Source organism: Podarcis melisellensis (genome assembly GCF_964234715.1).
Source record: "Podarcis melisellensis genome assembly, chromosome: 9".
NCBI lineage: Eukaryota > Metazoa > Chordata > Lepidosauria > Squamata > Lacertidae > Podarcis > Podarcis melisellensis.
In genome coordinates, this window is record NC_138541.1 from 3,069,646 (window position 1) to 3,094,452 (window position 24,807).

The window sequence follows — 24,807 nt, forward strand, 5'->3', positions numbered from 1 at the left end:
GGACACTTCCGAGTCTTCCTGTTCAGTTCATTCCCCGACAATAAGGAATTAAAATATCAGTTTTCCTCGGCTGGGTATAGAGGACAGATTGAAGCAACCACAAGCGATTCCAGCCATCAATCATGCAATAAAATATTTAAGGGGGCCTCCTCCACAAAGTTCATGGGCATTGTCATTCAAATGACATGTGTACACTGTCTTGTGATCAATTCTGCAGGGGGGAGCTTATCTGCTCCACCTCCCATATTTTATTTAAGTTAGCACCCCTGCAGCCATGAATACCATGAAAGCAGCCCCCTGCCAAGTTCTGAAGAAATCAAGGGCAGTTCACTGTGTTTGTTGCCCAATATTAGCCCTATATGAGAATAAGGGCGCCGGAATTTCCCAGTGATAAAGCCAAAATTGTACTTCTGATTAGTCTGTTACAAGGGGACACCAAACGCTGGGTGACCCCCATTCTCATTGCCTGGCATGCATGGTTGTCCTTATGTGCCTTGTAAGGAAGTGACCATGGAGATCAGAAAGGGCAATGGGCATCAAACACACAGAATAAGGAAACAAATATTGGTATGCATTGCAAATAAATACATTAAAAAGAAAACAGGCTATAACTGGACCCTTCCATTCTTTATTTTCATAGCCATCTACGTTGGAGCTTGCAGAATAAGGTCTTTTCAAGGTGTTTTTGAGGGCTGATGCCAAAGAGTCCCATAATCTAGATGGCAGAGTGTGGATTGTGCATTAAAACAGTGAGGTGGGGTGATCTCTTGGTTTTGTTTTTGTATAGTGATCATGCGATCCAGTTTCTTTCATTCTAAAGTGTCTTCTTAGAGCCAAGCATCATTCGGCACCTTCTTACAGATGTACCCTATGCGTTGCTCACAGTGTAATGCCATCCAGCAATGTGTTCCGCAATCAAGGCCTATTGCAGCACAATGGTTTCTGTCTTCGTTTTTAGGCTCACCTGTTTTCCAGTACCTGAAAAGAAAAGAGCAGTACTGAGCAATCATGATTGGATGTCTACTTCCTCATGTGCTCCCCATGCCTTCTACCATTAAAAAGATGTCCAGCTCTTTCTCTCTTAACATCCACCCACAATTGGGATGGATTTTTCTCCCCAGATTTTAGAATTCTAACCATGTAAAGAAAACAACTGTGGGTCAAGACTGCCTCTTTTCTTTTCACATGAAGTGGTTTCTCATAGGAAACTACAAAAAGTGAGGGTGTCACTTTGGAAGGCTCAGTGGTACACACAAGAACTGTCAGTCAATTTAGTTTGGGCAGTATCCAATGCAGTACTTCTGCTATTGCCAGGATTTCCATTTCTGCAACAGAACTGTCCCTCTCTCCTTTCCATATGCACCCACATCCTCCTCAGATCTGCTCTGGACAGTTGTGGGTGCTGAGAGATCCAGAGTTAGCACAGTAGTGATTTTTCTGAGCATATTAAAACAATGCTAGATTTGCATCCACCTTCATCCACCTCATCTCACATCCATCACCCACCCCATGAATGAGGAGAGCAATGACACTATACAGAAACAAAAATAGCTATGTCTACAAATGAAATACAAAATATAATCTATAACCACAAAGCCATTATAGGGTTGATTGAAATAATATATCTCTCACATATATATCTTATCTAAATCTAACATGATGGTTCTAAGTTTAATCAATTATCCATAGTTGACAAAGGTATCACCCTAGCCTCACTCTTATTGTCACTTGCATTCTCCAGTGTCCATTGTATCCTGAATCAAGTCCCACTACACAGCACTAAAATTTTGTGATAAACTCATTCTGTGACTTCCTCATTTTTAGCTTTCTGTAAATCTATTAATTTTATAGTAATAGTAGATGTTTTTTTACTCCCGCGAGATGTTTGGGTGATCAAGTCTAAGATCACATACAGTAGTGGCTCCCAATTGATGGTCCACGGACCACCCACCCAGGGGTTCCATGGTGTCATTCACTAAAACTGCCACAGAGATATCAAAATGTTCAAAGGTACGGTGGCCCATGGCGTTGCTTTTGAAAAACAAGGGGTCTGCAGTACTTAGCTAACTGGGAACCACTGGCATACAGGGTTTAAGTTCCCAGCTAGTATTATACAACCCCACTGGCTGTTTGTAAAGTTCACTCAATACCTTTGCCAAAAAGGATTAGTGGTTGGTATTTGGCGCATCAATGAAGATGAATGTCATTGGATTTTGTTCCAGGAGACTTTGCAAAATTGAAAGCAGCCCTCTGTTAATGCAGTCTTGGTAATAAATGCCAGTCCAGCTCTCTGTTCTACTACCAAGCTGTGGATGAGAGATCTTACTCTGACCTTGTACATCCATCAACACAAGCTGAAAAGAGTTGTTAGATACTTAATGGGAACCATGAACTGTCTTAAACTGCCAGCTGACAGTGTTGCTCAGCTTTAGGTTCCTGCAAGTCCCTTTGAAGCTGAACTAAGCAGCAGAAACCATTTAAAAGCATGCCTTCAGCCTCTTCCGAATCACAACATTCATTAGGTTAGAGAAGCAGGAAGAGTAGCCTTCCTACCTCTCCAACCTAGTGAGAAGCAGCAGCCGCTCACCTGGACAATGATGTGGAGAAGTACATATGTAGATCTTTGGAAAGGGAAAGAATGAATTATGTAAACAGAATCTGTAACTTTTTGGAATGCATGCCATTAACAAATGTTTCTGCAGAAACTTACGTGATTATAGCCTCTATTCCTGCCAGCCATCTCCATTTCTTTGCCTTGTCTTTAAAGACTCCAAACCAAAAAAACTTGTTACGCTTTTGTACTTGGTCGTTTATAAAATACTAGAGGAGGGGTGTTGAGAAAGAACAAATGAAATCTTTTAAGACAATGTCCCTTTCTCTGGGAGACTATATAGCCCTTTACAGAAATTCAAGAGGCATAAAGCAAACACATTTTAAAAGGAGAAGGTATCAGATTTGAAGACGCAATCCAATTTTTGGGGGGAAAGTGATCAAAACTATACATTGTATTCCCATCTCCAATAATAATTTCATATACTGGATGTGGTATTGTCCCCCTGATCAAAATTATGATGCTTATGGTGGTGATGATGATGATGATGATGATGATGATGAATGACAAAGATGATGGTGATGGAATCAAGGAAGCATCCCAAAGAGGAAATATTGTAGTGAAGGGTAATTTCACCTGCCCTCACCGAGACTGGCTACATATGTGTTCCAGTCATGACACAAGCGTTATAATTTCCAGATACTATAAATGACTGTGCCATAGAACAGTTGGTCTTGGAACCACCTTAGCAGGACAGTGACCTGTGTGTCAAATACTCCAATTTCTGCATCCATGTTTGATGGTTGGTTCCAGAGACACCGGAATCAGTCCGGTTGTGGTATGCTTGATGGCATGATGATGAGATCTCACCCATGTCTGTGCCTTGCAGCACCCCAGTAGCCCCTGTGCTGGAGCTAAAGGGCTGGGAAAAGGATATACCTTGCAAGCTCCTCTAGAGTCATCTCTCCTGCCAGAAGGTTAGCGTGGTGAGGGAAACGTTTGTTTCTAAGCACTCAATACATCTCAAAGAGCAGAGGAAGAATTTACAGAGAATCCAAGAGACAGATGCCTCTGAAGTATCTCCTCCTCCTCCTCCTCCTCCTCCTTGAAGATCTCCTTCCTGACTGCCAGCTTCATTCTATTAGAGCTCAGCAGCTCCAAGAAACCTTATTGAGTCTCAGATGGTAGCAGCTCTCCCTGCCCCTCCCACCCCTTGGCTTGACTGATGGAATTGCTGTCTTGGCTGCGTACAGACACATGTAACCTTCCTAAATGGATAGTGATGATAGGAGCTCTTTGGCTCAAGAAGATCCACTACCTTTCCTATACTTAGCTTTGATGCTCACCTGTTCTTCCCTTGTTTCCACAGACATGAGCTGGGCACCTTCCCTCTCACATTTTTTTTTTGAATCTGCCCATGAGTCTTGGTCACGAGAAAGCAAATACATTGTCCTTTGATATACAAACCAACCCTCATTCAAGTTTTCAATAAGGTGCTCTTCGAGTCAAGCCAGATATGCAGGGAGATCAGAAAAAGAAAACAAGATAGGGAATTTAATGGGAACCACCTTGTATGTCTGTGCAGATTTCAATTATTTTTATTAAGTTGATTTCCGTCTCCACGTCATAACATATATTCATCTGGGAAGCTCAGAAATCTTAAAACAAGAAAAACATTAACTCTTCAACCCATGTTGATGCTGCAGTAAATACCTGGGTGGGCATAGCTGGAACAGGGAGCACAGAAGAACCTCACCTACTTGTTTCCACCTGGATACTCAGGGCAGAATCAGGGCAGACGTGAAGGTTGGGAAGGGGGAGTAGTTGTGGTTTATCAAAATTCTCTTTCTCTTTCCAGGCACTCTGTTGAGTTGTGGAGGGGGGAGGGGAATCCTGGCATAGGGCAACTGGGACAGATGAGGGATTCTGCTGCCAAGCATTCTCCCTGCTGGAGCTGACAGGATGGATCTAGTGGGCTTCCAAATCCAGTGGGCTTCCAAATGGCTCTGGGGGATTTTCCAGCTGATCGGACAGGTGCTCCTGCTGAGTTTTGGCTGATCTCTGGAGCAACCAAATAACAACAACAACAACAAAGTATATGCTGCCCATCAGACTGGGTCCCGCCCCCCCCAACCACTCTGGGCTACTTCCAAAAAATTAAAACACAATCCACCGTCCCTGAACAGATTTAAACCGTCCCTGAACAGATGTCTTCTGAGAGTCAGATAGTAGTTTTTTTCCCTTGACCTCTGGGGGGAGGGAGTCCCACAAGTTGGGCACAACTAACCAGAAGACCCCCTGCCTTGGCTTGGGCCATGGACACAATTGGCCCTGAGTACCCTCTCCCACCTCATACAGTCTGTTTTGCCCCCTAGTATACTGCAGAGGAGAGGGCGAAAAAAGAAGTTGGGAGATGGCTTGAACGCAAGTGGAGGAAAAATCTGATGGAATGCATTCAACTACTGGTGAGGGTTCATCCTCGAACCTTCCAAGTGGCAGTGAAGGATACAAAGAAGCCTTGCTTTGCTTCCTCCATTGTGCTATCCAGCAGTGCTTTTTTCCCAGGTAGTGTGGGGCCTGCTACAGTCTGGCCCAAAGGAGATGACACAACTGAAAGCAGCTTTCTGTGACTTGCTTGCAAAGCATTTGTGGATAAAATTGCTTGCATCCCCTGGCATCTTGACCCACCCTGCTATTACAGCAGACAAATCTCAAAGAATGTCCAGAGCAGAGTCTGTTTCCATTGTGTTGGGCATGTTTCAGTCGGTAAGGTTTGTGAGGTTTGGTGGTTATAGGGTTAACCTCTATGTGTCCTGCATCTGGGGAGGAGCTTCCTACATCCAGGAGCTGAGTTCTTTGCCTGTGAAGTTACTTTCACTTCTCACCGGAGAAGAGTCAGAGATAAATGCTATGGCTCCGGTCTCTGGTGGGATTGTTTGTTTTATCTGTCTTTGTAAATGAAGCTGTTTAGATTAGGCACAAACAGCGTTTGGACTCTCTCTTCACTCACACATCAAGCACACACTGCTGCTCTGCTGCTGGCTGGGATTTCTGGCGCAGGGAAACGTGCCGGACCCGGGCAGTTATCCAACAAGGTTCAAGAATGTGGACAAGGTCCTTGGATCGGTCAGGACAACCACTTGCACACTGGACCCTGCCCGTTGTGGCTGATACAAACTAGCAGGGAGGGGACAGCTGGCTGGACTAGAAAGGTGATTAATGTCTCTTTACAAGAGGGGCTGGTCCCAGCCTGCTTGAAGGCAGGAGTGGTAAAACCACTCCTTAAGAAATCTTCCTTGTGCTCAGAAAATCTAAGTAACTGCCTGCCGGTTGCTAATCTCCCCTTCCTGTGCAAGGTTCTTGAGAGGGTGGTTGTGGACCAGATCCAGATGCTCTTGGAGAAAACCACTCAGTTTTCAGGTCAGGGGGGGCAGGGTTTCTGTTGAGTCAGGTGATTAGCTGTGGGAGGAGCTTATCAGAGCTTGCAGGGCAGCGGCACCGCAGTTTGATCCATCTTTTAGATTTAGGGGAGCTAGTCTCAAACGTTTGTTGGGGGAGACCTAGGGTTTTTTTTGGGGGGGGGTTATTTGTCCTGTGGGGTGGTTATTTGTCCTATGATTCTATGATTCTATGAAATCCATGTCAATCAGGATTTAGACCTGGTTTTGGAACAATGTCTTTAAAAGCAATCGTATTTCCAAAGGTCAAAGAGAAAGAGGGGAAATGGCATTATACGACTCTCACAAAATGTGTGTTTTGGTGCTGGACATCTTTAGCTTGCTTTTTATGTACAAGTGATATAATATGCATTCATTCCCATTCTTTGCTTTCGCATCTAAAGCTTTATAGACAATTTTATAATCACTTTACACTTTCTGATAATGGGCTTGTGAAACAGGAGAGAGATTTTGCTGTTGCACCAACCACCCCACTGCCCAGCAGTCTCTCTGACCAAGTTGGCGGAAGTTGTCTTCAAAGTGCTGCTCATGAATCTCTCTCTTTCAGTTGACCTCTTTTGATTGTCTCTGCAGAGGCAGGGCTCTCATGGGTGAAAATAATAAAGGACAGGTCTTTTACCTTACCTGTTTTGATTGTCTCTGATATAGCAAAGAATGGCAAAGTCTTTTCTTTCCCAACCATATAGGCTAAATCAATTCGAAAGTTCAAGAGAACTGAACTGAATATCTCTGATGTTTCCCTAGGGTGGCTGGATGCAAAGGAGGGCAGCACTCTGCTCTGGCTCTAAGAGTATTCAGCTAGTGGAGGGGCTTTCAGCTGGGGCAGAATCAGGTTATGTTCCCACTGCACTACAATTCTTCAGCATCATAGGGTAGCTTACCAATTACTTTTTGTAGTTCATCATTTTTGTTGGCAAGATACCGCATTTCCTCTGATTTGTTTTGAGCTACAGCAAGTATTCCGAAGTCTAAAAGATTTGAAATAGTTCAAGGCAAAAGAGTATCTGAAATAACAATCTGCAAATATTAAGAAACCATTTTCAAGCATTTTCAAACACTCTAGCCTGAAACAAGAAGCAGAGCTCAAGGATCGGGTTCTTATGAATATGAGGGCAGACTTGATTCTCTGTGGCTGAGATCACCAATGAAAGGCCTCAGAAGACCCCTGCAGCTGGATCAGACCAAAGACCCATGCAATCCACTATCCTATTCTCATATTAAAACTGCCTCATGAAGTATCACTAATCTTCCTCTCCTATGTCCTCCTTTTCTGCTGGGAATCACTGGGTCACAAAAAAATTTCCCACCTCGAGTCCCACAGTAAAGCCAAATATACAAAGAATACTTTGCAGTTTTCTGTTATGCTTTGTGAGATCTAAGGCGCCAAAACTCTTTTTCTGATGAATATTGTGTTGCATTCCACATAATTCTAAGGAGGACATTATGTCAGTGCAGGAATTTCTCCTTGTACAATGCAATCTTCCGCCCCTTTCCCTCCAATCTGTTCTGAAGTTTCCCCCACCCTGGGGAGCAGCTTTGGTGATGGCATGCAGGGAGAAGTGGGGGCAAAGTTCCCTTGTGCTAGTGCTAAAATCTTGCAGTAGTATAAACACTGTGAATTACAGTTTGATAGGGAAGGACAGCATTTCTAGTGGGGGGATGTGAGAATCACAACCATCTGTTTTTCTTCCTGCTGAGCAATGAAATGTGATAAACTCTATTGGGTCATGAGTTTCATTGAATATATGTATTGCTTACACAATATGAATCCCAAAGTGAGCTACAGGAATTGAAGCCTGTTTAAATTAAACAGGGTCTAGCAAAAGTGAGGATGTGCATAAAAAATGCTTACCATCCTTGTCTTCATGGATTGTATCAAGCCCAACAACAAAGGTCCGAATCATATCAATTGCCATTTGAAACTCGTCTCTTTTTTTTACTTCCTTTTGATCTGAGGAGGAGGTAGGTAGAAAAGAAATGATTAAAATGTCTGACTGTCTGGGGGAGGGGATACTTGGTTTCAAACTGCTTTTAATATTTAAATTGCTGACTTGTAAGGCAGATAAGAAATCAAATCAACAAAACCATGAATATGACTTTTATTAATATTTCCTGCTCTCAGCCCTTGGTAGGACTTCAGACCAGCAGGGCAACTGCTGTTTCAATTTGGCCTGTTACTTCTGTCATCAGATGGTTTGGTCTTCCTTTGAGAGCTTTAGATTTTTGGTTGTCTAGATAGACCTTTCCTCTTTGTCCTACAGTCTTGCATTTGCCAGGCTGCCTCATGCTCTGCCACATGCTTAAAATATGCAAATTCTTGGATCATTTGATTCCCTCCACTTGAGATTTGCTTACTTTTGAGTACCCTTTAAAAATGAATTAGGTGTTCAAATAGGTCAAGGGCTCATCTATCCAGTGCTATTTTTCTAGAAAAAGAGGCACTGGAACTCAGCATGAATGCCTCCCTTCTCTTAGATTGGCAACGGCGCCCACCTGAGAGGGACTGGAACTGAGTCCTGATGAATTCCGGCTGAAAAAAGCCTTGCATATATCTAGATATTTAGGTAGGCTCTGGACCCACCCACTTTGGCTATGGCCTTATCCTCTGCAGCCTGTTTTCCCCAAGCACTTTCCTTCAGGGGACTGGCGCCCTAGCAGAGGGCAGGGTGGAGAGGATCAGGAATGGGGGCTCTCCCTCAGCAAATGAGGATTAGTTGGGAAAGGAGCAGAGAATGGCAACTGGGAAAGGGAATTGCCCAGGGTGTCCCAGAGACTTGTTAGTCTATGTGTTGGTTCCAAGTGCTGGAACTCACTTATTCAGGGAGAACAAAACAGTGACATTCCTTTCAATGGGTGACAGCTGTAACTCCCTCCCTGATATCAAAGAGAGAGGGGAAATGGAAACTGGATCCTACCATCTCTTTTTGGAAATGATATTGGCATTCAAGCAAAGCCCAGGACAGTAGTAGCAAAGGACGCCAATTATGTACTTACATAGCAGGAAAAGCAGCAGTGTCAACGCAGTAAAGAGGATTATCATAAATACGACAATGTATTCACCCGTGGGAGATTTCATGAAGGTTACAAACTTCTGAAAACCAGATTCTTGAAGAAAGAAAATTCTGCTTTAGCCATCAGTAGCCAACATATCATTGGCACCCCAGAAAAAAGGATTTTCATACACTGTGGTAGCCATCAGCCAGAGATATTCAGTGGTTCAGGGGGTGGATCCTTGGGAAGGTAAGGAGATGGAGGAAGCAAGGCGAGATGCCTTGCTGCTTGAGGAAACTTCTCTATCTTTTTTCTTTTAAAAAAAGTTTTAATATATACTTTTCAAGTTTATAGATTTCATTAGTTTTACAATCATTTTAACATTTCAAAGTTAGACTTCCTCCCCTCTCTTTCTGTGGTTCCTTAAATTTATTTTTAATAGCTTCTGCATATCCCAATTTATTTAACCTGTTTATTTAATTATCTACTTTAAATACCTGTATATACTCTTATGAAACTGCACATTATTATCATAATCCTCCTAATGTTTTTATCTGTTTTCAACTTATCTGTAAATATTCAATAAACCGTTTCCATTCCTTTATAAAACGTTTGTTATCTCAATTTCTTATTCTTCCCGTAACTTTTGCCATTTCTGCATATTGTCAGTATCGTAATGTCTCATTCTCACATTGTATAACGTTGCAGGTTGCCTATAATTACTTAATGTATTTCTAATAAATGTATTTCTATACAATTTGGGTAGTTCTGTCCCTATAATTCCCAAAAGAAAAGCTTCAAAAGGCGAAAGATTTGTATGATCTGAGGTGAAACATTGGCACCCGACACCACCTGACTCACCATTTCCCCCTTCACTTCTTACCCCCTTTTCTCCCTAATACAACACTAATGTCTCAACAAATGAAACTAATCTGTAGAAAATGTAAGAAATCTTTAATGAAAGTATATTAAGAAAGAAAGAAAGAAAGAAAGAAAGAAAGAAAGAAAGAAAGAAAGAAAGAAAGAAAGAAAGAAGGAAGGAAGGAAGGAAAGAAGAAAGGAAGAAAGGAAGAAAGGAAGGAAGGAAGGAAGGAAGGAAGGAAGGAAGGAAGGAAGAAAGAAAGAAAGAAAGAAAGAAAGAAAGAAAGAAAGAAAGAAAGAAAGAAAGAAAGAAAGAAAGAAAGAAAGAAAGAAAGAAAGAAAGAAAAGCTCGTCTGGGTTTTTTTACAAAAGTTATTTTGAACATCCTTTTCAATTAATTGTAGATCATTTCCCAGTAAGTTTTAACCTTACTGCAAGACCACCACAGATGATAATAAGAACCTTCATTCTCGTTACAATGCCAACACTTGTTTGATTTAGATTTATACATTTTTGCCAGTTTACTCGCTGTTAAATACCAACAAGATATCATTTTCATATAATTTTCTATTAAACCATAGCATGCTGTGAATTTTATATCCATACTCCGCAATCATTCCCATGCTTCCATGTCTATATTGCCTTCTATTAAGAGTTTGGGTGTAATCCTTGATGCCTCCCTTTCCATGGAGGCGCAAGTTACAGCAACAGCCAAGGCGATATTTTTCCACCTTCACCGCATCAAGCAGTTGGTCCCTTACCTTTCCCACCCTGACCTGGCCACAGTGATCCATGCGACGGTCACCTCCAGGCTTGACTACTGTAATTCGCTCTACGCGGGGCTGCCCTTGAAGCTGTCCCAAAAACTCCAGCAGGTGCAGAATGCTGCAGCGAGGCTCCTCACGTTGTCTCTGCCATGGGAGCATATTCACCCAGTGCTTTTCAAGCTGCACTGGCTCCCGGTGGAGTACAGGGTCAGATTTAAGGTGCTGCTTTTGACCTTTAAAGCCCTTCACGACCTAGGACCCTCATACCTACGGGCCCGCTTCTCCCGGTATGCCCCACGGAGAGCCTCAAGGTCCATAAATAGCAACACCCTAGTGGTCCCGGGCCCTAAGGAAGTTAGATTAGCTTCAACCAGAGCCAGGGCCTTTTCAACTCTGGCTCTGGTGGAATGCTCTGCCTCATGAGACCAGGGCCCTGCAGGATCTGATTTCTTTCCGCAGGGCCTGTAAGACAGAGTTGTTCCACCTGGCCTTTGGCTTGGAGCCAATTTGATTCCCTCCCTCCCTCTCTTTCTTTTTTCTTTTCCTTCTCCTCCTGCGATAAGGCTACATATAAATATTTTAATGTTGTATTTTGATTTTGTTTTTAAGTTGCAATCATTCAACTTGTTTTTATTATTGCTTGTAAGCCACTCTGAGCCTGGCCTTGGGTGGGGGGGTATAAATAAAAATTACTATTATTATTATTATTATTATTATTATTATTATTATTATTATTATTATTATTTTATGACTGATATCAGTTGTCCAGTGTATCACTGAGGATTTTACTTGCTCATCTTTTTAGTTGCTCATCCAATCTGTTACCTCCGAGGATGTGGACAGGCTGCTTGGACAAGTGAAACCAACCACCTGTCTCCTTGATCCTTGCCCATCCTGGCTCATAAAAGTGAGTCAGGAAGGGCTGGGTGATGGGCTCCATGGGGTGGTGAATGCTTCTCTCTGTGAGGGAGCCTTCCCAGACCCACTGAAAGAGGCGATTATTAAAAAGCTTCTTCTTAAAAAAAAATCTTTAGATTCCTCTACTTGCATCCCATACCACTTTCAAATTGTCTCCTGATTCAGATTGATTTCAGAACAATCTCTTAATATTCCCCCCTTTTCTAATATTAATAAATTAATAAATTCTCATTTAGTCTGAATCCGCAATTTTGCTCTGTTCTTAATTCCATAATAATAGAGTTGTGATCTGATAATGTCCTGGGTAAAATTTCTACCTTCTTTACCTTAGTGTATAAATCTCTAGAAGTCCATACAGAGTGTGTTCAACTCGCTGAATTATTCTCAGACAAGTAAAATGTAAATTGTCTGTCCAGTGGGTGTTTCTCTCTCCACATATCAATTAGACTTAGGTAGCTTCCCTTCTTTTGTATCGCTTCTTCTTCTAGTCCTGTCCCATTCCAGGGAAGCTACACCATACATATCTACCATCAAAATTATCTTTTCATTCATATATTCAAATAAGATTTCCTCGTCTCTTTTAAAAGTCAGATTTTTTGTCATTCCGTTCATATACATCTATTAATATTCTTTTTTCCTCTCTCCTTGTGATGTTATCTATATTATCAGTATTCTTCCTTACTCATCTTTAAATAATTGTTGTGCATCTAATTCTGGTTTTTGTATACATTACTATGCCTCTTTTCTTTGTATAGTCAGAGGTCACAAAGTCCTTTCAATAATCTTTTATTGATCAGAATTCTTCTGTGTTTCATCGCAATATGCATTTCCTGAGAGCAAATCGCGTTCAAATTTATTTATTTTTACCACATATTCAATCCCGTTCCTTTTTGTTTTATTATTGAGTCCATTTACATTCCACATTAAGATTATCAATGCCATTTTGTCTTTTATTCATTTATCTCTCTTCTCCCCCTCTGTTGGTTCTTCTTCATGTTGTGGCTCCAAACCAAATGCTCTTTCTCCTGCTAATTCTTTTCCATATTTTCTCCAGAATTTATCTGCTTCTGTGGGATCTCTACATCTCTGCTTTCACCCTTTAAATATAAAGGAGATTCCTTCAGGGTATTCCCAATGAAAAGCGATTTTGTTTTATCACGGTGTGTCCATCAGATATTTGTAATTTGCTCCTTTCCAAAGTAGTCCCATCAGGATTTCTTTCAAAATTATTATTCTCTGGTCATCAAACAGAGATTTTTCGGATAGTGCTTCTGTATTATTCTGTCTTTAAATCCCTTTGAATTTTTTAAAAAACCAATCACCCAACAGATTTTTTGTGTTAGCATATCTTGATTTTACACGAAAAGGTCTATCCACTGCCACTTTAACAGTTTCTTCACCCATTTCATTCAAATTCTCAAGTTCTTTCATTATTTTTTCACTTAATTCCACTGCCGTATCTTCTGGCAAATCTCAAACTAAGAATCAAATCGTTTAGATGTACTTCAAAAACTGTGATCTCATCCAGAGTCTGTTCATAAAGCAATTTGATTGCTTCAGCAGCACCCCCCTCATTCTTTCTTGCTCCTCTTTGTTTCTCTTACTTCCCCTTCTACTTTCTTAAATGATTCCTCCAAGCTGGGTGTTTTCACCTTTAAATCCTGTACGATTTTCTCGACTTCTGAAGTTTTATTTGACAGTTCTGCAATTTCTGCTGATAAGTTTTGGACTGCCTGCGCATTAAAATCAGCCTTCTGTCCTAGTCTCTGTATACCCTCCCCCATATCTTTTCTCATTTCTAATGAAATTCTAACGTCAAATCAGACTTTGTGTCTCCTTCTACAATTAAACTTTTTCTCTGACTTGGTGTTGTGATTTGCCTGGAGGTGGTTTCTTGCCGACTTTAGCCATAGCCATATCATAATGTCACTAGATGGTGATCTTTCCTTTATTATAGGGAAATACTTAAAAAGGAAAGAAAAAAGACCCTGCAATTAGTTTTTGGGCCGCACTGGGTCACTATATCACTATATTTTCACCCTTTGTCACCAGTTAGTATCTAACCCCGTCAGATCGCAATAAAAGAATTGTAAAAATGCACAGAGTGAATAAAAATAAAAATTAATCCTTAGTTTATGTATTACAAAATAATTATAATAATAATAAAATCAGCAATCCACGAATTTCAGTCTCACAATGTCCATCTCCTTTGGGTTATCAAAAGGAGGCATATATATATATATATATATATATATATATATATATATATACACACACACAAAATGTATTTTTAAAAGGAAAAAGAGGGGGAAGGAAAACACAAAGTCCCACTTTCCTCTCTTCCATTCCACAACATTTAAAGATCTTTGTGATTTGACCCGCTTGCTGGAAGATATTTATAAAGTCACAAAAATTCTGCATCCAGAGATTTAGAGAAATCACAAGTTAAATGATTCACCTGGAATGCTTGTAAAAATAATCACCAGACTGTACTTCTCATTCTCATTCTGAATTCAGTCCCTGCATATTTTTTCCATGCAGATCAACACCCGCGTCCGGGGGGGGGGGGGGCCTCCTCTTTGCCACCCTAGTCTGGATCCAATGGTTTTATTGACACTACCTTAAATTATTTTTCTTGCCTTGTCAAATTGGTCCAAATTCCTTTGTTTGGAGATGTCACTCCTTCAATGGAGGCACAAGAGGCAGATTGCTGTGGGTCTTCAATTGTGCCATGTGTCTGAGCTCAATCTGGGATCTTTTCAGCTCCCTATGGAGCTTTGGGAGAATCTAGAGAGCATATTTTGACACCACTGGGCCCTTCAGAACCTGAACTTTTCCTTCAGGCTCTTTTTGAGAAAGTGCTTTGACAGAGCCCCATTCTTTGATTCTCACGGCAATCAGGCTGCTCAGAGCGAGCAGTCTCTGTCATCCTCCATTATCCGTATCCAGCAGGAAGTCTGGAGGAAACTTTTCTGATAACTAGCAAATAAAAATGCTAGCAGAATTAAAGTAAATTCAGCAGCATATAATTAAGTTGGGAGAAAGTGAGAAATAATTTATATGGATAAAATAATTTATAAATTATATGGATAAAATAATTTATATAATTTAAGTTATACTTAAATGGAGTAACAAAAGGGGTCTCTATAGTATAGTGTATTTTAAAATGGGGTTTCAGAGTTTTTAGGGGTTTTTGAATGTTTTATGTAGTTTTATGTAGTTTTTATGTAGTTTTATGTAGTTTTGTAGTAGCTTTATGTAGTTTTTCAATTGCACTGTTCTGCATGGGACAATGACAATAAAGATATTGTATATTGTATATCGTATATCGTATAACTTATATGGAGTAATTAGAATATGCAGTAGCAGAAGGATAATAATTAGAAGGAACCCTGGAAGGGGGAAAGGAAGTTGAAGAATAAATGTATTTGGCTGTTTTCTTTTTGTAAATGTGGAGATTTGTATAAGTGTGGCAAAGGGCAGGGAGGAGGAGGCAGAGCAAAGGAGGCAGTCTTCGCCCTCGCTCGTCCCAGCCCCCTCTGGCTGCCAGGGTACCAGGCAGAGGCTGGGAGGAATGAAGGCAAAGATCGTTCTCACTTGCCCCAGGCCCCTCTCGACTCCTGGACTGCCAGGGGGAGTTTGGGGGGGAGAGAAGGTGAAGATCCCCTCGCTTGTCCCAGCCCCCTCCTGGCTCCTTGTCTCCCGGCAAGGGTTGGGGTGCACACATAGGGTGCCCAGTGATGGTTGGGGATGTTAGCCCCTCAGTATTTACATGGCTGAAGTCCCTTGCACCTCCTATACCCAATGCCCTGGACAAGATACTCCCTCTATACACATAATTCCACATACAGAAGCTGGGCTGGCCTGGCCATGGGCTCTGTTTTGATGCTGCTGATGGGGCAGCCGGCTAACTGAGGAGGTGCAGTGCAGCTTGTGTGCTCTACACATCTCTACCCACCCCAGCACCTGCTACCTGAGGCAACTGCCTCATTCTGCCTAATGGTAGAGCCATTCCTGACTGCACACTGTAAAGGAACACAACAGCCATCAGCAAAGAGTGGGCTGATTCCTGAGGTTTCTATGGGGCTTAGTGGATGTCTGCCACCCAAGTAGCTGCGTAGACCTCTCTCCACACTCTTCCCTGGCACAACATGTCTGGTTCCACTTTCTACCTGTCTCCCCACCAACTTCCCTTTCCCATGCATTCCTCTGCTTTAAGAGACACCTCATCCCATATGACTGTGCTGTATACAGACCATTTTTAGTTTCTGGTTGTTCTGCTCCTTCTGGAGCTGCAGCCTTTGCAGGCGCTGCGGGCTTTGCGGGCGCTGGCTTCCCCATCTTCTCAGTCTTGTATGTGAAACAACAAGCTAGAATGAGACAACAACAAATGGAGATTAAGACTATGAGCACATTAGGTATAGAGCAGCGACAGTCAGTTGGGTCGGGACTGCTGATTCTCTTAGATCTGTCAGCAGCCTTTGACATGGTCGATCATGAACTTTTGAACCACTGCCTTGCCGACATGGGGATTCAGGGCACAGTCCAACAATGGCTGTGTTACTTTATCACAGGTCGGGTACAGAGGGTGGTGCTAGGGAGGGTGTTGTGGAGTCCCACAGGGCGCAATCCTTTCCCCAATGCTTTTTAATATCTTTATGTGCCCCCTTGCCTAGATTGTCCGGAGCTTTGGCCTGGGTTGTCATCAATATGTTGATGACACCCAGCTTTATCTTTTGATGGACGGCTGCCCTGACTCAGCCCTGGACACACTGACCAGATGCTTGGAAGCTGTGGCTGGATGGCTGTGTGGGAGCTGGTTGAAGTTAAATCCTTTGAAGACAGAGGTCCTCTGGTTGGGTTGGGACGACATGGGGTTGGGGAGCCAACTCCCATCTTTTGCGGGGGCTCAGTGACTGCTAGTGCCTTCTGTCAAGAGCTTGGGTGTAACCTTCGATGCCTCCCTTTCCATGGAGGCGCAGGTTGCAGCCACAGCAAAGGTGGCATTTTTCCATCTCCGCCGTATTAAGCAGTTGGTCCCTTACTTTCTCGTCCTGATCTGGCCACAGTGATCCATGCGACGGTCACCTCCAGGCTTGATTATTGTAGCTCGCTCTACGCGGGGTTGCAGTACCGGCCCCAACTTGTTGGAATGCTCTGTCACAAGAGACTAGGGCCCTGCGGGACTTGACATCTTTCCACAGGGCCTACAAGACAGAGCTCTTTCTGCGTGGCCTTTGGTCTGGACTCAAGTCTGACCCTTATGTTTCCCTCCCCTTATGGTTTTGATCTATGGGCTACTATTAAAGTGGGGCTGCATTTTAGATTGTATTTTAACCTGGATTTTAAATTTGTGCCCCCCCTTATGTTTTTATTGTAATTTTACTGGTGCTAGCTGCCCTGAGCCCGGATCTGGCCGGGGAGGGCGGGGTATAAATAAAAAATTAGTAGTAGTAGTAGTAGTAGACAATCCAACATAAAGTTGTTGTTGAGTCCAATATAACTGAAATGTCTTCCATTTTCTTTTACTGGATCAATCTCAGTTTTAAACCAAAAGAGATGTTCCATATGGATTCCAAGGCATTTTTAAAAATTGTTTTAGGTAATATAGCACATTCTCATTTTGCATCCTATCCCTCTCCCTTAACTCCTTGACATCTAGCTTACAGGACTCCAGTAAGATGTTCCCCATTTAATAGATAGTGTGGGACCTATGAGGTCTTCAGATGTTCCTGGGTGTCAACTCCCTCCATCACAGGGCCACATCTTCCCCACCTTTAATGGAAGGTATATTCATTTAATTATATAACTACCTCCTGGTCATCAGAAAAGATGGAGTACTAGATCCAGTCTCAGTTGGACGCATATAAATCCACTTGAATCTAACAAGTCTTTGGAGATCATGTGTTGGTCCTGGAAAAGAAGCAGAGGGAAACTGTTACACAGGCTCCCCAGGTGTGCCATTTTGTGTGTTTTTGGCAAAGACGCAGCCTGACATCTGATGCTGTGGCTTCAAGAAAGAATAGAACTGTTGTCTAATCCCATTTCAAAACCATCTGATCTAGCAGCCCTTGTTATGCTAGGAAATGAGTTTTTTCAAGAACTGTATTTTCTGGATCATGATCTGGATCTGGATTTACAACCTGGGACCACGAGTCAGAGCAGGGCACCTGTACAAGGCCCTAGAATATACCACCACTCAGTTTCATTGGATGACCCTGGATTCTAGTATTCAAAAGAGAAAAACTATCTGAAGTTTTATAAACCTGCTTATCATTTTCCCTCTTAGTGACCTTTTGGCCCTGGAATGAGACCCTGCAAATATCATAGCTTGTAAGGAAAGTGTTCCACCCATCAGACTTATTTCTGTTTGGATACCTTGGTGTTGTCATGGAACAATCTTTTCTCTCCTTTAATTTCTTCTTAAGGTTGTTTCATCCTCCCACTGGCTAAGAACCACCTCCCTTGTGATGTCAGGCATTCCAGAACTCCTCCCCTTTAGGCTATACCATTTCCTGATTGGCTGCTCATCATAGCCAATCAGCATGCCACATAAAGCATAAACCCAGAAAAATGTTTATTTCAGATCTTGTATACTACTTATTTCCCCCCAAAAGTTATTACTGTTTTATTTTTGAACCTTTAAAAACTTATCTAGAAGTACATCTAATGGTCTTTGTTTTATTCCAGTTTTGGAAGGTGTGTCTTTTTCTAATGCCTCTAATTGACCTACTGTGTTTGGTGAGAAACTCAAACATTGCTGTATCCCAGTTTTTATTTCCTCATATGTTCAGGGATATTTCTTTTCTTTGAATAATAATTTTTATTACTTTGCAATTACAATCCAATAATAGCCTCATTATAACAATACCAATTTATAATGAAATTATTAATACCAATCGTTCAAATACCTAATTATATAATTTAGATAAAATGGCCCCCGTGTGCTAGAATTTGTCATGGACAGGACTTCCCACAGTCAAGATGAGCAGTCCGTGTGGGTGAGGGGGCAGTCAGTCAAAAGAGGCAGAGAAAGACTTGCATTTTCCACAGCCACCCGAAAGCACTGGGCTAAAATGCCCCTTCTCAGGAGAAGAGAATGTATCTTATCAGCGCAGTGAGAGCGGCCTAGATGAAGGTCAACTCTCTGAGGAGCAGCCACTAGTGTGCGTGACTCCGAGGTTAATGACTGTATGCAATAAATCTTCTTGTAATTGCAACCACTACATGCTGATTACCTAAGCCAGTGTGCTGTAGTGGTTAAGAGCGGTAGACTCCTATTCTGGTTAACCAGGTTTGCATCTCCGCTCCTCCACATGCAGCTGCTGGGTGACCTTGGGTTAGTCACACTTCTCTGAAGTCTCTCAGCCCCACTCACCTCACAGAGTGTTTGTTGTGGGGGAGGAAGGGAAAGGAGAATGTTAGCCGCTTTGAGACTCCTTTGGGTAGTGATAAAGTGGGATATCAAATCCAAACTCTTCTCTTCTAAGCCGGCAGTCTGCCACATCTTTACAGAATTGATGGATTATTTGTTTTATTTCTGCATTTCAAAACCTTTTAAATATCCATTACATTCTGGTCATTATAATAGACCCTTGTACAACAACTGCAATATTAATAACTTCTAGTTGTGTTGACACAGTAAATGATTTATAAAAGGACAAGTGAGCAACGCAAACTATATATTTGTTCTTCCTGTGTGTGGCAATTATTCTGTCTCATGTAAGAATCTATACACAAAGCTTTAAAAATATTCATTGAATGATTGCCCTTTTTTGTAATAATTTGTCCTGCATAGTTCAGTAATTTATTTTGCCAATCTTCTTTATCTTTTTGAGCCAAGGCGTCTTCCTTCCATAGTGGTTGGCTGTTGAAGTTTGTGGGTCGTAAATCCTTTGACCCACGGAGTCTGCTGCCTCGGCACTGTAATTAGTCTCATTTACGAGCACTCTGACACTTTTATGGTGCCCACAAGCTTCCACTGCATGCTGCACTCTCTTCTCAGTTGTCGGACTTTAGCAGAGTTTATACGCAGCATAAAATGGCTTTGTCTGTGTCAACATGGTGTCTTCAATAACTCGACACCCATGTGTCTATTCTATCAACTGTTTATTTAGAAGCTTACAAAAACAAAAGAAAGCCTACAGAATCTAGCTGCATGTTTCTACAAAACAAAACTACCGTATTTTTCGCTCTATAGGGCGCACCTGACCATGGGGCGCACCTAGTTTTCAGAGGGGGGAATCAAGGAAAAAAATATGACACCCCCCCCAGCTCTGGGTGCAGCAGACAGGCTGCACGCAGCCTATGCACTTCTTCCAGACCTTCTCCATGCTATTGCGGGAGGTGGGGGAATTCCCCCATCTCCAGCAAAAGCCCACAGGAGGGAGAAGGGACTGACTCGGCCAGTCAGTCCCTTCTCTCTCCATGGGGAAAAGACCCCAAGAGCGGCAAGCTCTTTAAAGGCTTTTGCTTGCTTTTGCAGGAGGTGGGGGAATTCCCCCATCTCCCACAAAAGCCCACAGGAGGGGCTCTGTGAGGAGTAATTTAAGAAATATTGTAAAAATGGAAAGGAAGAAATTATTTGCTAGAAAATGTAAAGGCAATATTAAGTTAGAATTGCAGGAGAAATAATGAAGACGGAAGGCTATCAGAGATGCTGAAGGAAGTCCAAATAATGATATATGTAAAATAATTTGTGTGGTATGTCTAAAATTTTTGCATGTTAAAATTAATAAAAAGAGCGGCGTGCTCTTTAAAGGCTCTCACACTTTTTTTTTTGGGAATCCACCCATGAGTTTTGCTCATGAGAAAAGAAATAGAATGTCCTTTCATGTATAACCCAACCATCATTCAAGTTTCCAATAAGGTGGTCTTTGAGTCAAGCCAGATATGGAGGAAGAAGAGAAAAAGAAAACAAGATAGGCAATTTAATGGGATAATCTCAAAGGGTGTCCAGAGCAGAGTCTGTTTCCATTGCGTTGAGCGTGTTTCAGTCTGTAAGGATCAAGAATGCGGACAAGATCATCGGATTGGTCAGGACATCTGGAACTATGGGGATGGCCCTGCCTGGATTCCCGCCACTCTTACCAGGGTGACTGGACCAGTCTCCTACAAGGCTAACATACTGGAAGTTCAGGTCCACTACCGGCATGTGTTCCAAATGCGCTGCCACCTGGCTGATGCCCCAGCTACCACACCAGAGCACAGGGACAAGGTGAACGATCAGCCTGGCTGAAAAGCCTCAGAAGAATCCTGCAGCTGGATCAGACCAAAGACCCATGCAATACACGCAGCCAGTGTGGTATAGTGGTTAAGAGCGGTAGACTTGTAATCTGGGGAACTGGGTTTGCTTCCCCGCTCCTCCACATGCAGCTGCTGGGTGACCTTGGGCCAGTCACACTTCTCTGAAGTCTCTCAGCCTCACTCACCTCACAGAGTGTTTGTTGTGGGGGAGGAAGGGAAAGGAGAATGTTAGCCGCTTTGAGACTCCTTAGGGTAGTGATAAAGCGGGATATCAAATCCAAACTCTTCTTCTATCCTATTCTCATATTAAAACTGGCTCATGAAGTATCTCTTATGTTCCCCTCCTATGTCCTCCTTTTCTGCTGGGAATCCCAGGGTCAAAAACCAATTCCCCCCTGAGTCACACAGTAAAGCCAAATATACAAAGAATACTTTGCAGTTTTCAATTATGCTTTGTGAGAGCTATTAAAATAGAGGCGCCCAAACTCTTTTTTGGATGAATTCTGGGTTGCATTTCACATAGAGCTAAGTAGGGCATAATGTCAGTGCAGGAATTTCTCCTTGTTCAATGCAATTTTCAGCCCCTTTCCCTGCAATCTGTTCTGAAGTTTTCCCACAACCTGGAGAGCAGTTTTGGTGATGGCATTGCAGTGGGGCAAGGTTCCCTTGTGCCAGCTAAAATCCTGCAGTAGCACAAACATTGTGAATTACAGTGTGATTGGGGAAGACTGCATTTCTAGTGGGGAGATGTGAAAATCACAACTATCTGCTTTTCTTCTTGCTTCCTTCATTCTGCCACTCTGTTGGGTGATGTCAAAGACCAGGCTGTGGAATTTCTCTGATGAGGAATGGTGGGAGCCTCTGCCTCCACCTTCTGATGCTCCTGACCAAGATCTGAACCTACCCAGGAGCAGTGGAGCAGTGGTTTGGCCGAGATTTGGAGCAGTGGTTTGCAGAAGGGCATAGTTCTGAAGACAAAAGTTGAGAATAACTGGGGTGAACAACAAGGTGAAGAAGAACTGGAAGAGAGAGAGAGCTGACAAACTCTCTCTCTCTCAAGTGTTGAGCCTATCAGTCCAAGGTCACGTAGAGCCGATAAGGTGGCTACACAAAAAGCAGGTTGCCAGGTCAGGTTGCTAGATGTGGAATTGACTAGGGGGGAAGTGGGTGGAAACCTAAATTGGGAACACCTTCATTCCAAGAATGGCTGCTTTGTTCTTTTGCTGTGATCATTAAAGACTCTTTAAATGCTAAGCAACTCTTTTTGCTTTTGTCCTGCAAATCTATGGCTAAAGAGGAGGAGGGAGCTGAATCTCCGCAGCCTGACAGGTGATGAGTTTCATTGAATATATTTATATTTATTGCATACACAATATGAATCCCAAAGTAAACTGCAGAAATTGAAGGCTGTTTAAATTAAACATGGGTTCTGAGCCCAGGATATCAGTTGTTTTTTTATAAAAGTCTGCCATAATTCCATCTAATCCTGGGGATTTCTTACTTTTAAATGATTTAACTACCGGTACTTTCTCTATTTCTTCCAAAGAATTTTTCTCCTTCAGTCTTAATCTATCACTTTCTTCAATTTTAAACCCTAAACTTTCCCTACTAATATTTTAATTTTCTTCTTTATATAAAGATTGATAGAATTCTGCAAATTTTCTCCTTAATTCTCTAGAGCTTTGTGTAAGTATTTTCCTTCTGGTCTTAATAGCCTTCACCCTCTGTTTATCCCTTCTTTTCTTTAAATAGTTTGCCAGTCTCTTATATGATCCTATTGAGGTTCTCTGAAAATCATTTTTGATCATATTATCTCTCTTCCACACTGCAACTATATCCAGCGCATCCAACTCCTGTTTTAACTTTCTTAACTGCTCCTGTCTGCTCCTTAGAAATTGAACCTGTTGCTGTTGCAAAATTTTAATCTCTTAATTTTTTTCCTGTCTCCCCGAGTATCAATCCTTCTTAATCACAATCTCTTTCAGTATACAATGTCCTCTTATAACAGCTTTGAATGTGTCCCATACTACCGGGATCTCGGCCAAACCAACCAATTGGTTTTCTGATATATTCCCTGTCAATCTCTTTTGCCATTGTTAGGTTATTGTACCACCATCTCCTGCTTCTTCCATCCTCTTCTAGTCCCAGCTCCACAAATAGTGGAGCATGGTCTGAAATCCATATTCCCATAGTCATTGCCATTCTAACACTGATTTCATTCCCTTATTTAATTAGCACACAGTCAAAATAAGAGAAAGTCTTATGTCTGTTGGAGAAGAAGGTAGGTTTGGTGTTGGGGTTTCCCCTCTCAAAAACATCCTTTAATCCCCATTTAGATAATCTGAAAGTACTGTCCAATTGAAGTCTGCTGTAACGATAGCTTGCCCTTCAGCATAAAGCTGCAGTCTATTCAAGGTTTTCTTTATAACTTTTTTTCTGTCTTGTGTTAGGGCTGTATATATTAGCTATTGTAAAGATTTTTTTGTGACACTTTAATTTTTAAGAATATAAATCTACCATCATTATCTTTTTTTCCGGCTCAGAACCTCCAGCCTAAGATTTGCATTACATAGTATAGCGACCCCTCTAGCCTTGCTTGTCACTTTAGATTCTGTTATTAGGCCCCATTGCTGAGAGCATAACAAAGGTCGGTTTTTTGCTTTGGCTCTATGTGTCTCCTGAAGGCATAGTATATCCACTTTCATTTTCTTTGCCAGTGTCAGTACTCTGTAGTGTTTGGTGTTTGAGGCCAGCCCGTTAACATTTAAAGATAAAACCTTTAGAGATCTTTCCATTATCCCGACTACTGTTTATTTTAACGAATCCCTCTGTGTACATATATTATATTTTTAATTCTGGCCCATTCAACCCCCCTCCCCATTCCCCCCTGAGACTCAGTTAGGGATCTCCAAGATCCCTGTCTCATGGTATCTTGGAGAACCACACTCCTCTCCCTTCGCTCTTGGAAAGTTTATATCAATAAAAAGCAACATATATATATTTTCAAAAGACCATTTTAGATGTCTCTAGTATATATTATTTCTTGCTGTTTCCTTCCTCTCTTGACATCCGTCTTCTTTTATTCTCTTGTCTCTGCACTGGAGCTTCTTGAGATTCTTCACTCGACTTTCCCTGTTGGTCTACCTGTAATTCTTCTGAACTTGAGAGTTCTTGCTCAGTCTGTCCTTGTATTCCAACTCCTAAATGCTTCACCAGGGTTCTTAGCTGAATATTTGCTGTCGTCTTTAAAAACCAGCAGTGTAGCAGGGTAGGCCTAGGTAAAGAGGATTTCATGATTGTAGAGAGCTTGTGCAAACTGCTGCATACATTTCCTGTCTTGAAGCGTTTCCTGAGAAAAGTCTCACTATGACCTTCTGCTGTTTAAACTGCAGGTCTACTTTCTGCTGGAGTGATTTATAAATTTAATCTCTTAACTTCTCTCTTGTGAATGCCATAATTACATCCCTGGGAAATCCAGAGACTCCTCGTGATGTGAACACCCGGTGCACTCTCTCAATTTCATTCTGCTCAATTTCAATTCCTTGTTCTTTGAGCCATTCTAACATCTCCTTTTCCAGGTCCTTATTCCCAATGTCTTCAGAAATACCGGAGAATTTTAATCCTTTGTGCTGTCTGTCGTTCATTTGTGAAATTCTTTTTGTCAGAGATTCTATTTTGTTTATGTTTGCATCAGCTACCTCTTTTGCACATTCTGATATTTTTGTAACTTTTTCTACTGTAGCAGTCATTCTTCTCATCTCTCCTTTCAAGTCTTGCATATCAGTGTGGACATTTGCTTCCGAACGCTGAATCATTTCACCCAGCTCCTTCAAAGACTTGGCCATCTTGTTAAGTCCTTCTCAAGTCTTTCCCAAATAAATAGATAAACCACCGTTTTAACCACTAACTCACCCCAATCCAGGACTTGGACCTAAGCCCAGTTTCCGGTGAGTTATCTCAGCAATAATAATAATAATAATAATAATAATAATAATAATAATAATAATAATAATAA

At 41.8% G+C, this 24,807-nt stretch overlaps 1 protein-coding gene and 1 long non-coding RNA gene across 3 annotated transcripts in view; both read right to left on the reverse strand.

Annotated features, from left to right (window-relative positions):
• Nucleotides 1-612: 612 nt before the first annotated feature.
• The window catches only part of LOC309377688 (CD209 antigen-like protein D), a 109,275-nt gene continuing 85,080 nt past the window's right edge, over nucleotides 613-24,807 (reverse strand). Inside the window, exons 8-9 of one of the 2 annotated variants that reach the window (XM_081925318.1) lie at nucleotides 2,711-2,820; nucleotides 613-978 (exon numbers count right to left, since the gene is read on the reverse strand). In XM_081925318.1, the coding sequence (XP_081781444.1) occupies nucleotides 828-978; nucleotides 2,711-2,820 (261 nt within the window). In that variant the 3' untranslated portion in view covers nucleotides 613-827. The remainder of the gene's footprint in view (nucleotides 979-2,710; nucleotides 2,821-24,807) is intronic. The other variant, XM_081925319.1, reaches the window with a different exon arrangement.
• On the reverse strand, nucleotides 15,760-18,054 carry LOC309377795. Its single transcript, XR_014171646.1, has 3 exons — nucleotides 17,925-18,054; nucleotides 17,360-17,459; nucleotides 15,760-15,916 (listed from the first exon to the last, which is right to left on the reverse strand). It is a non-coding gene; the product is annotated as an uncharacterized lncRNA (long non-coding RNA).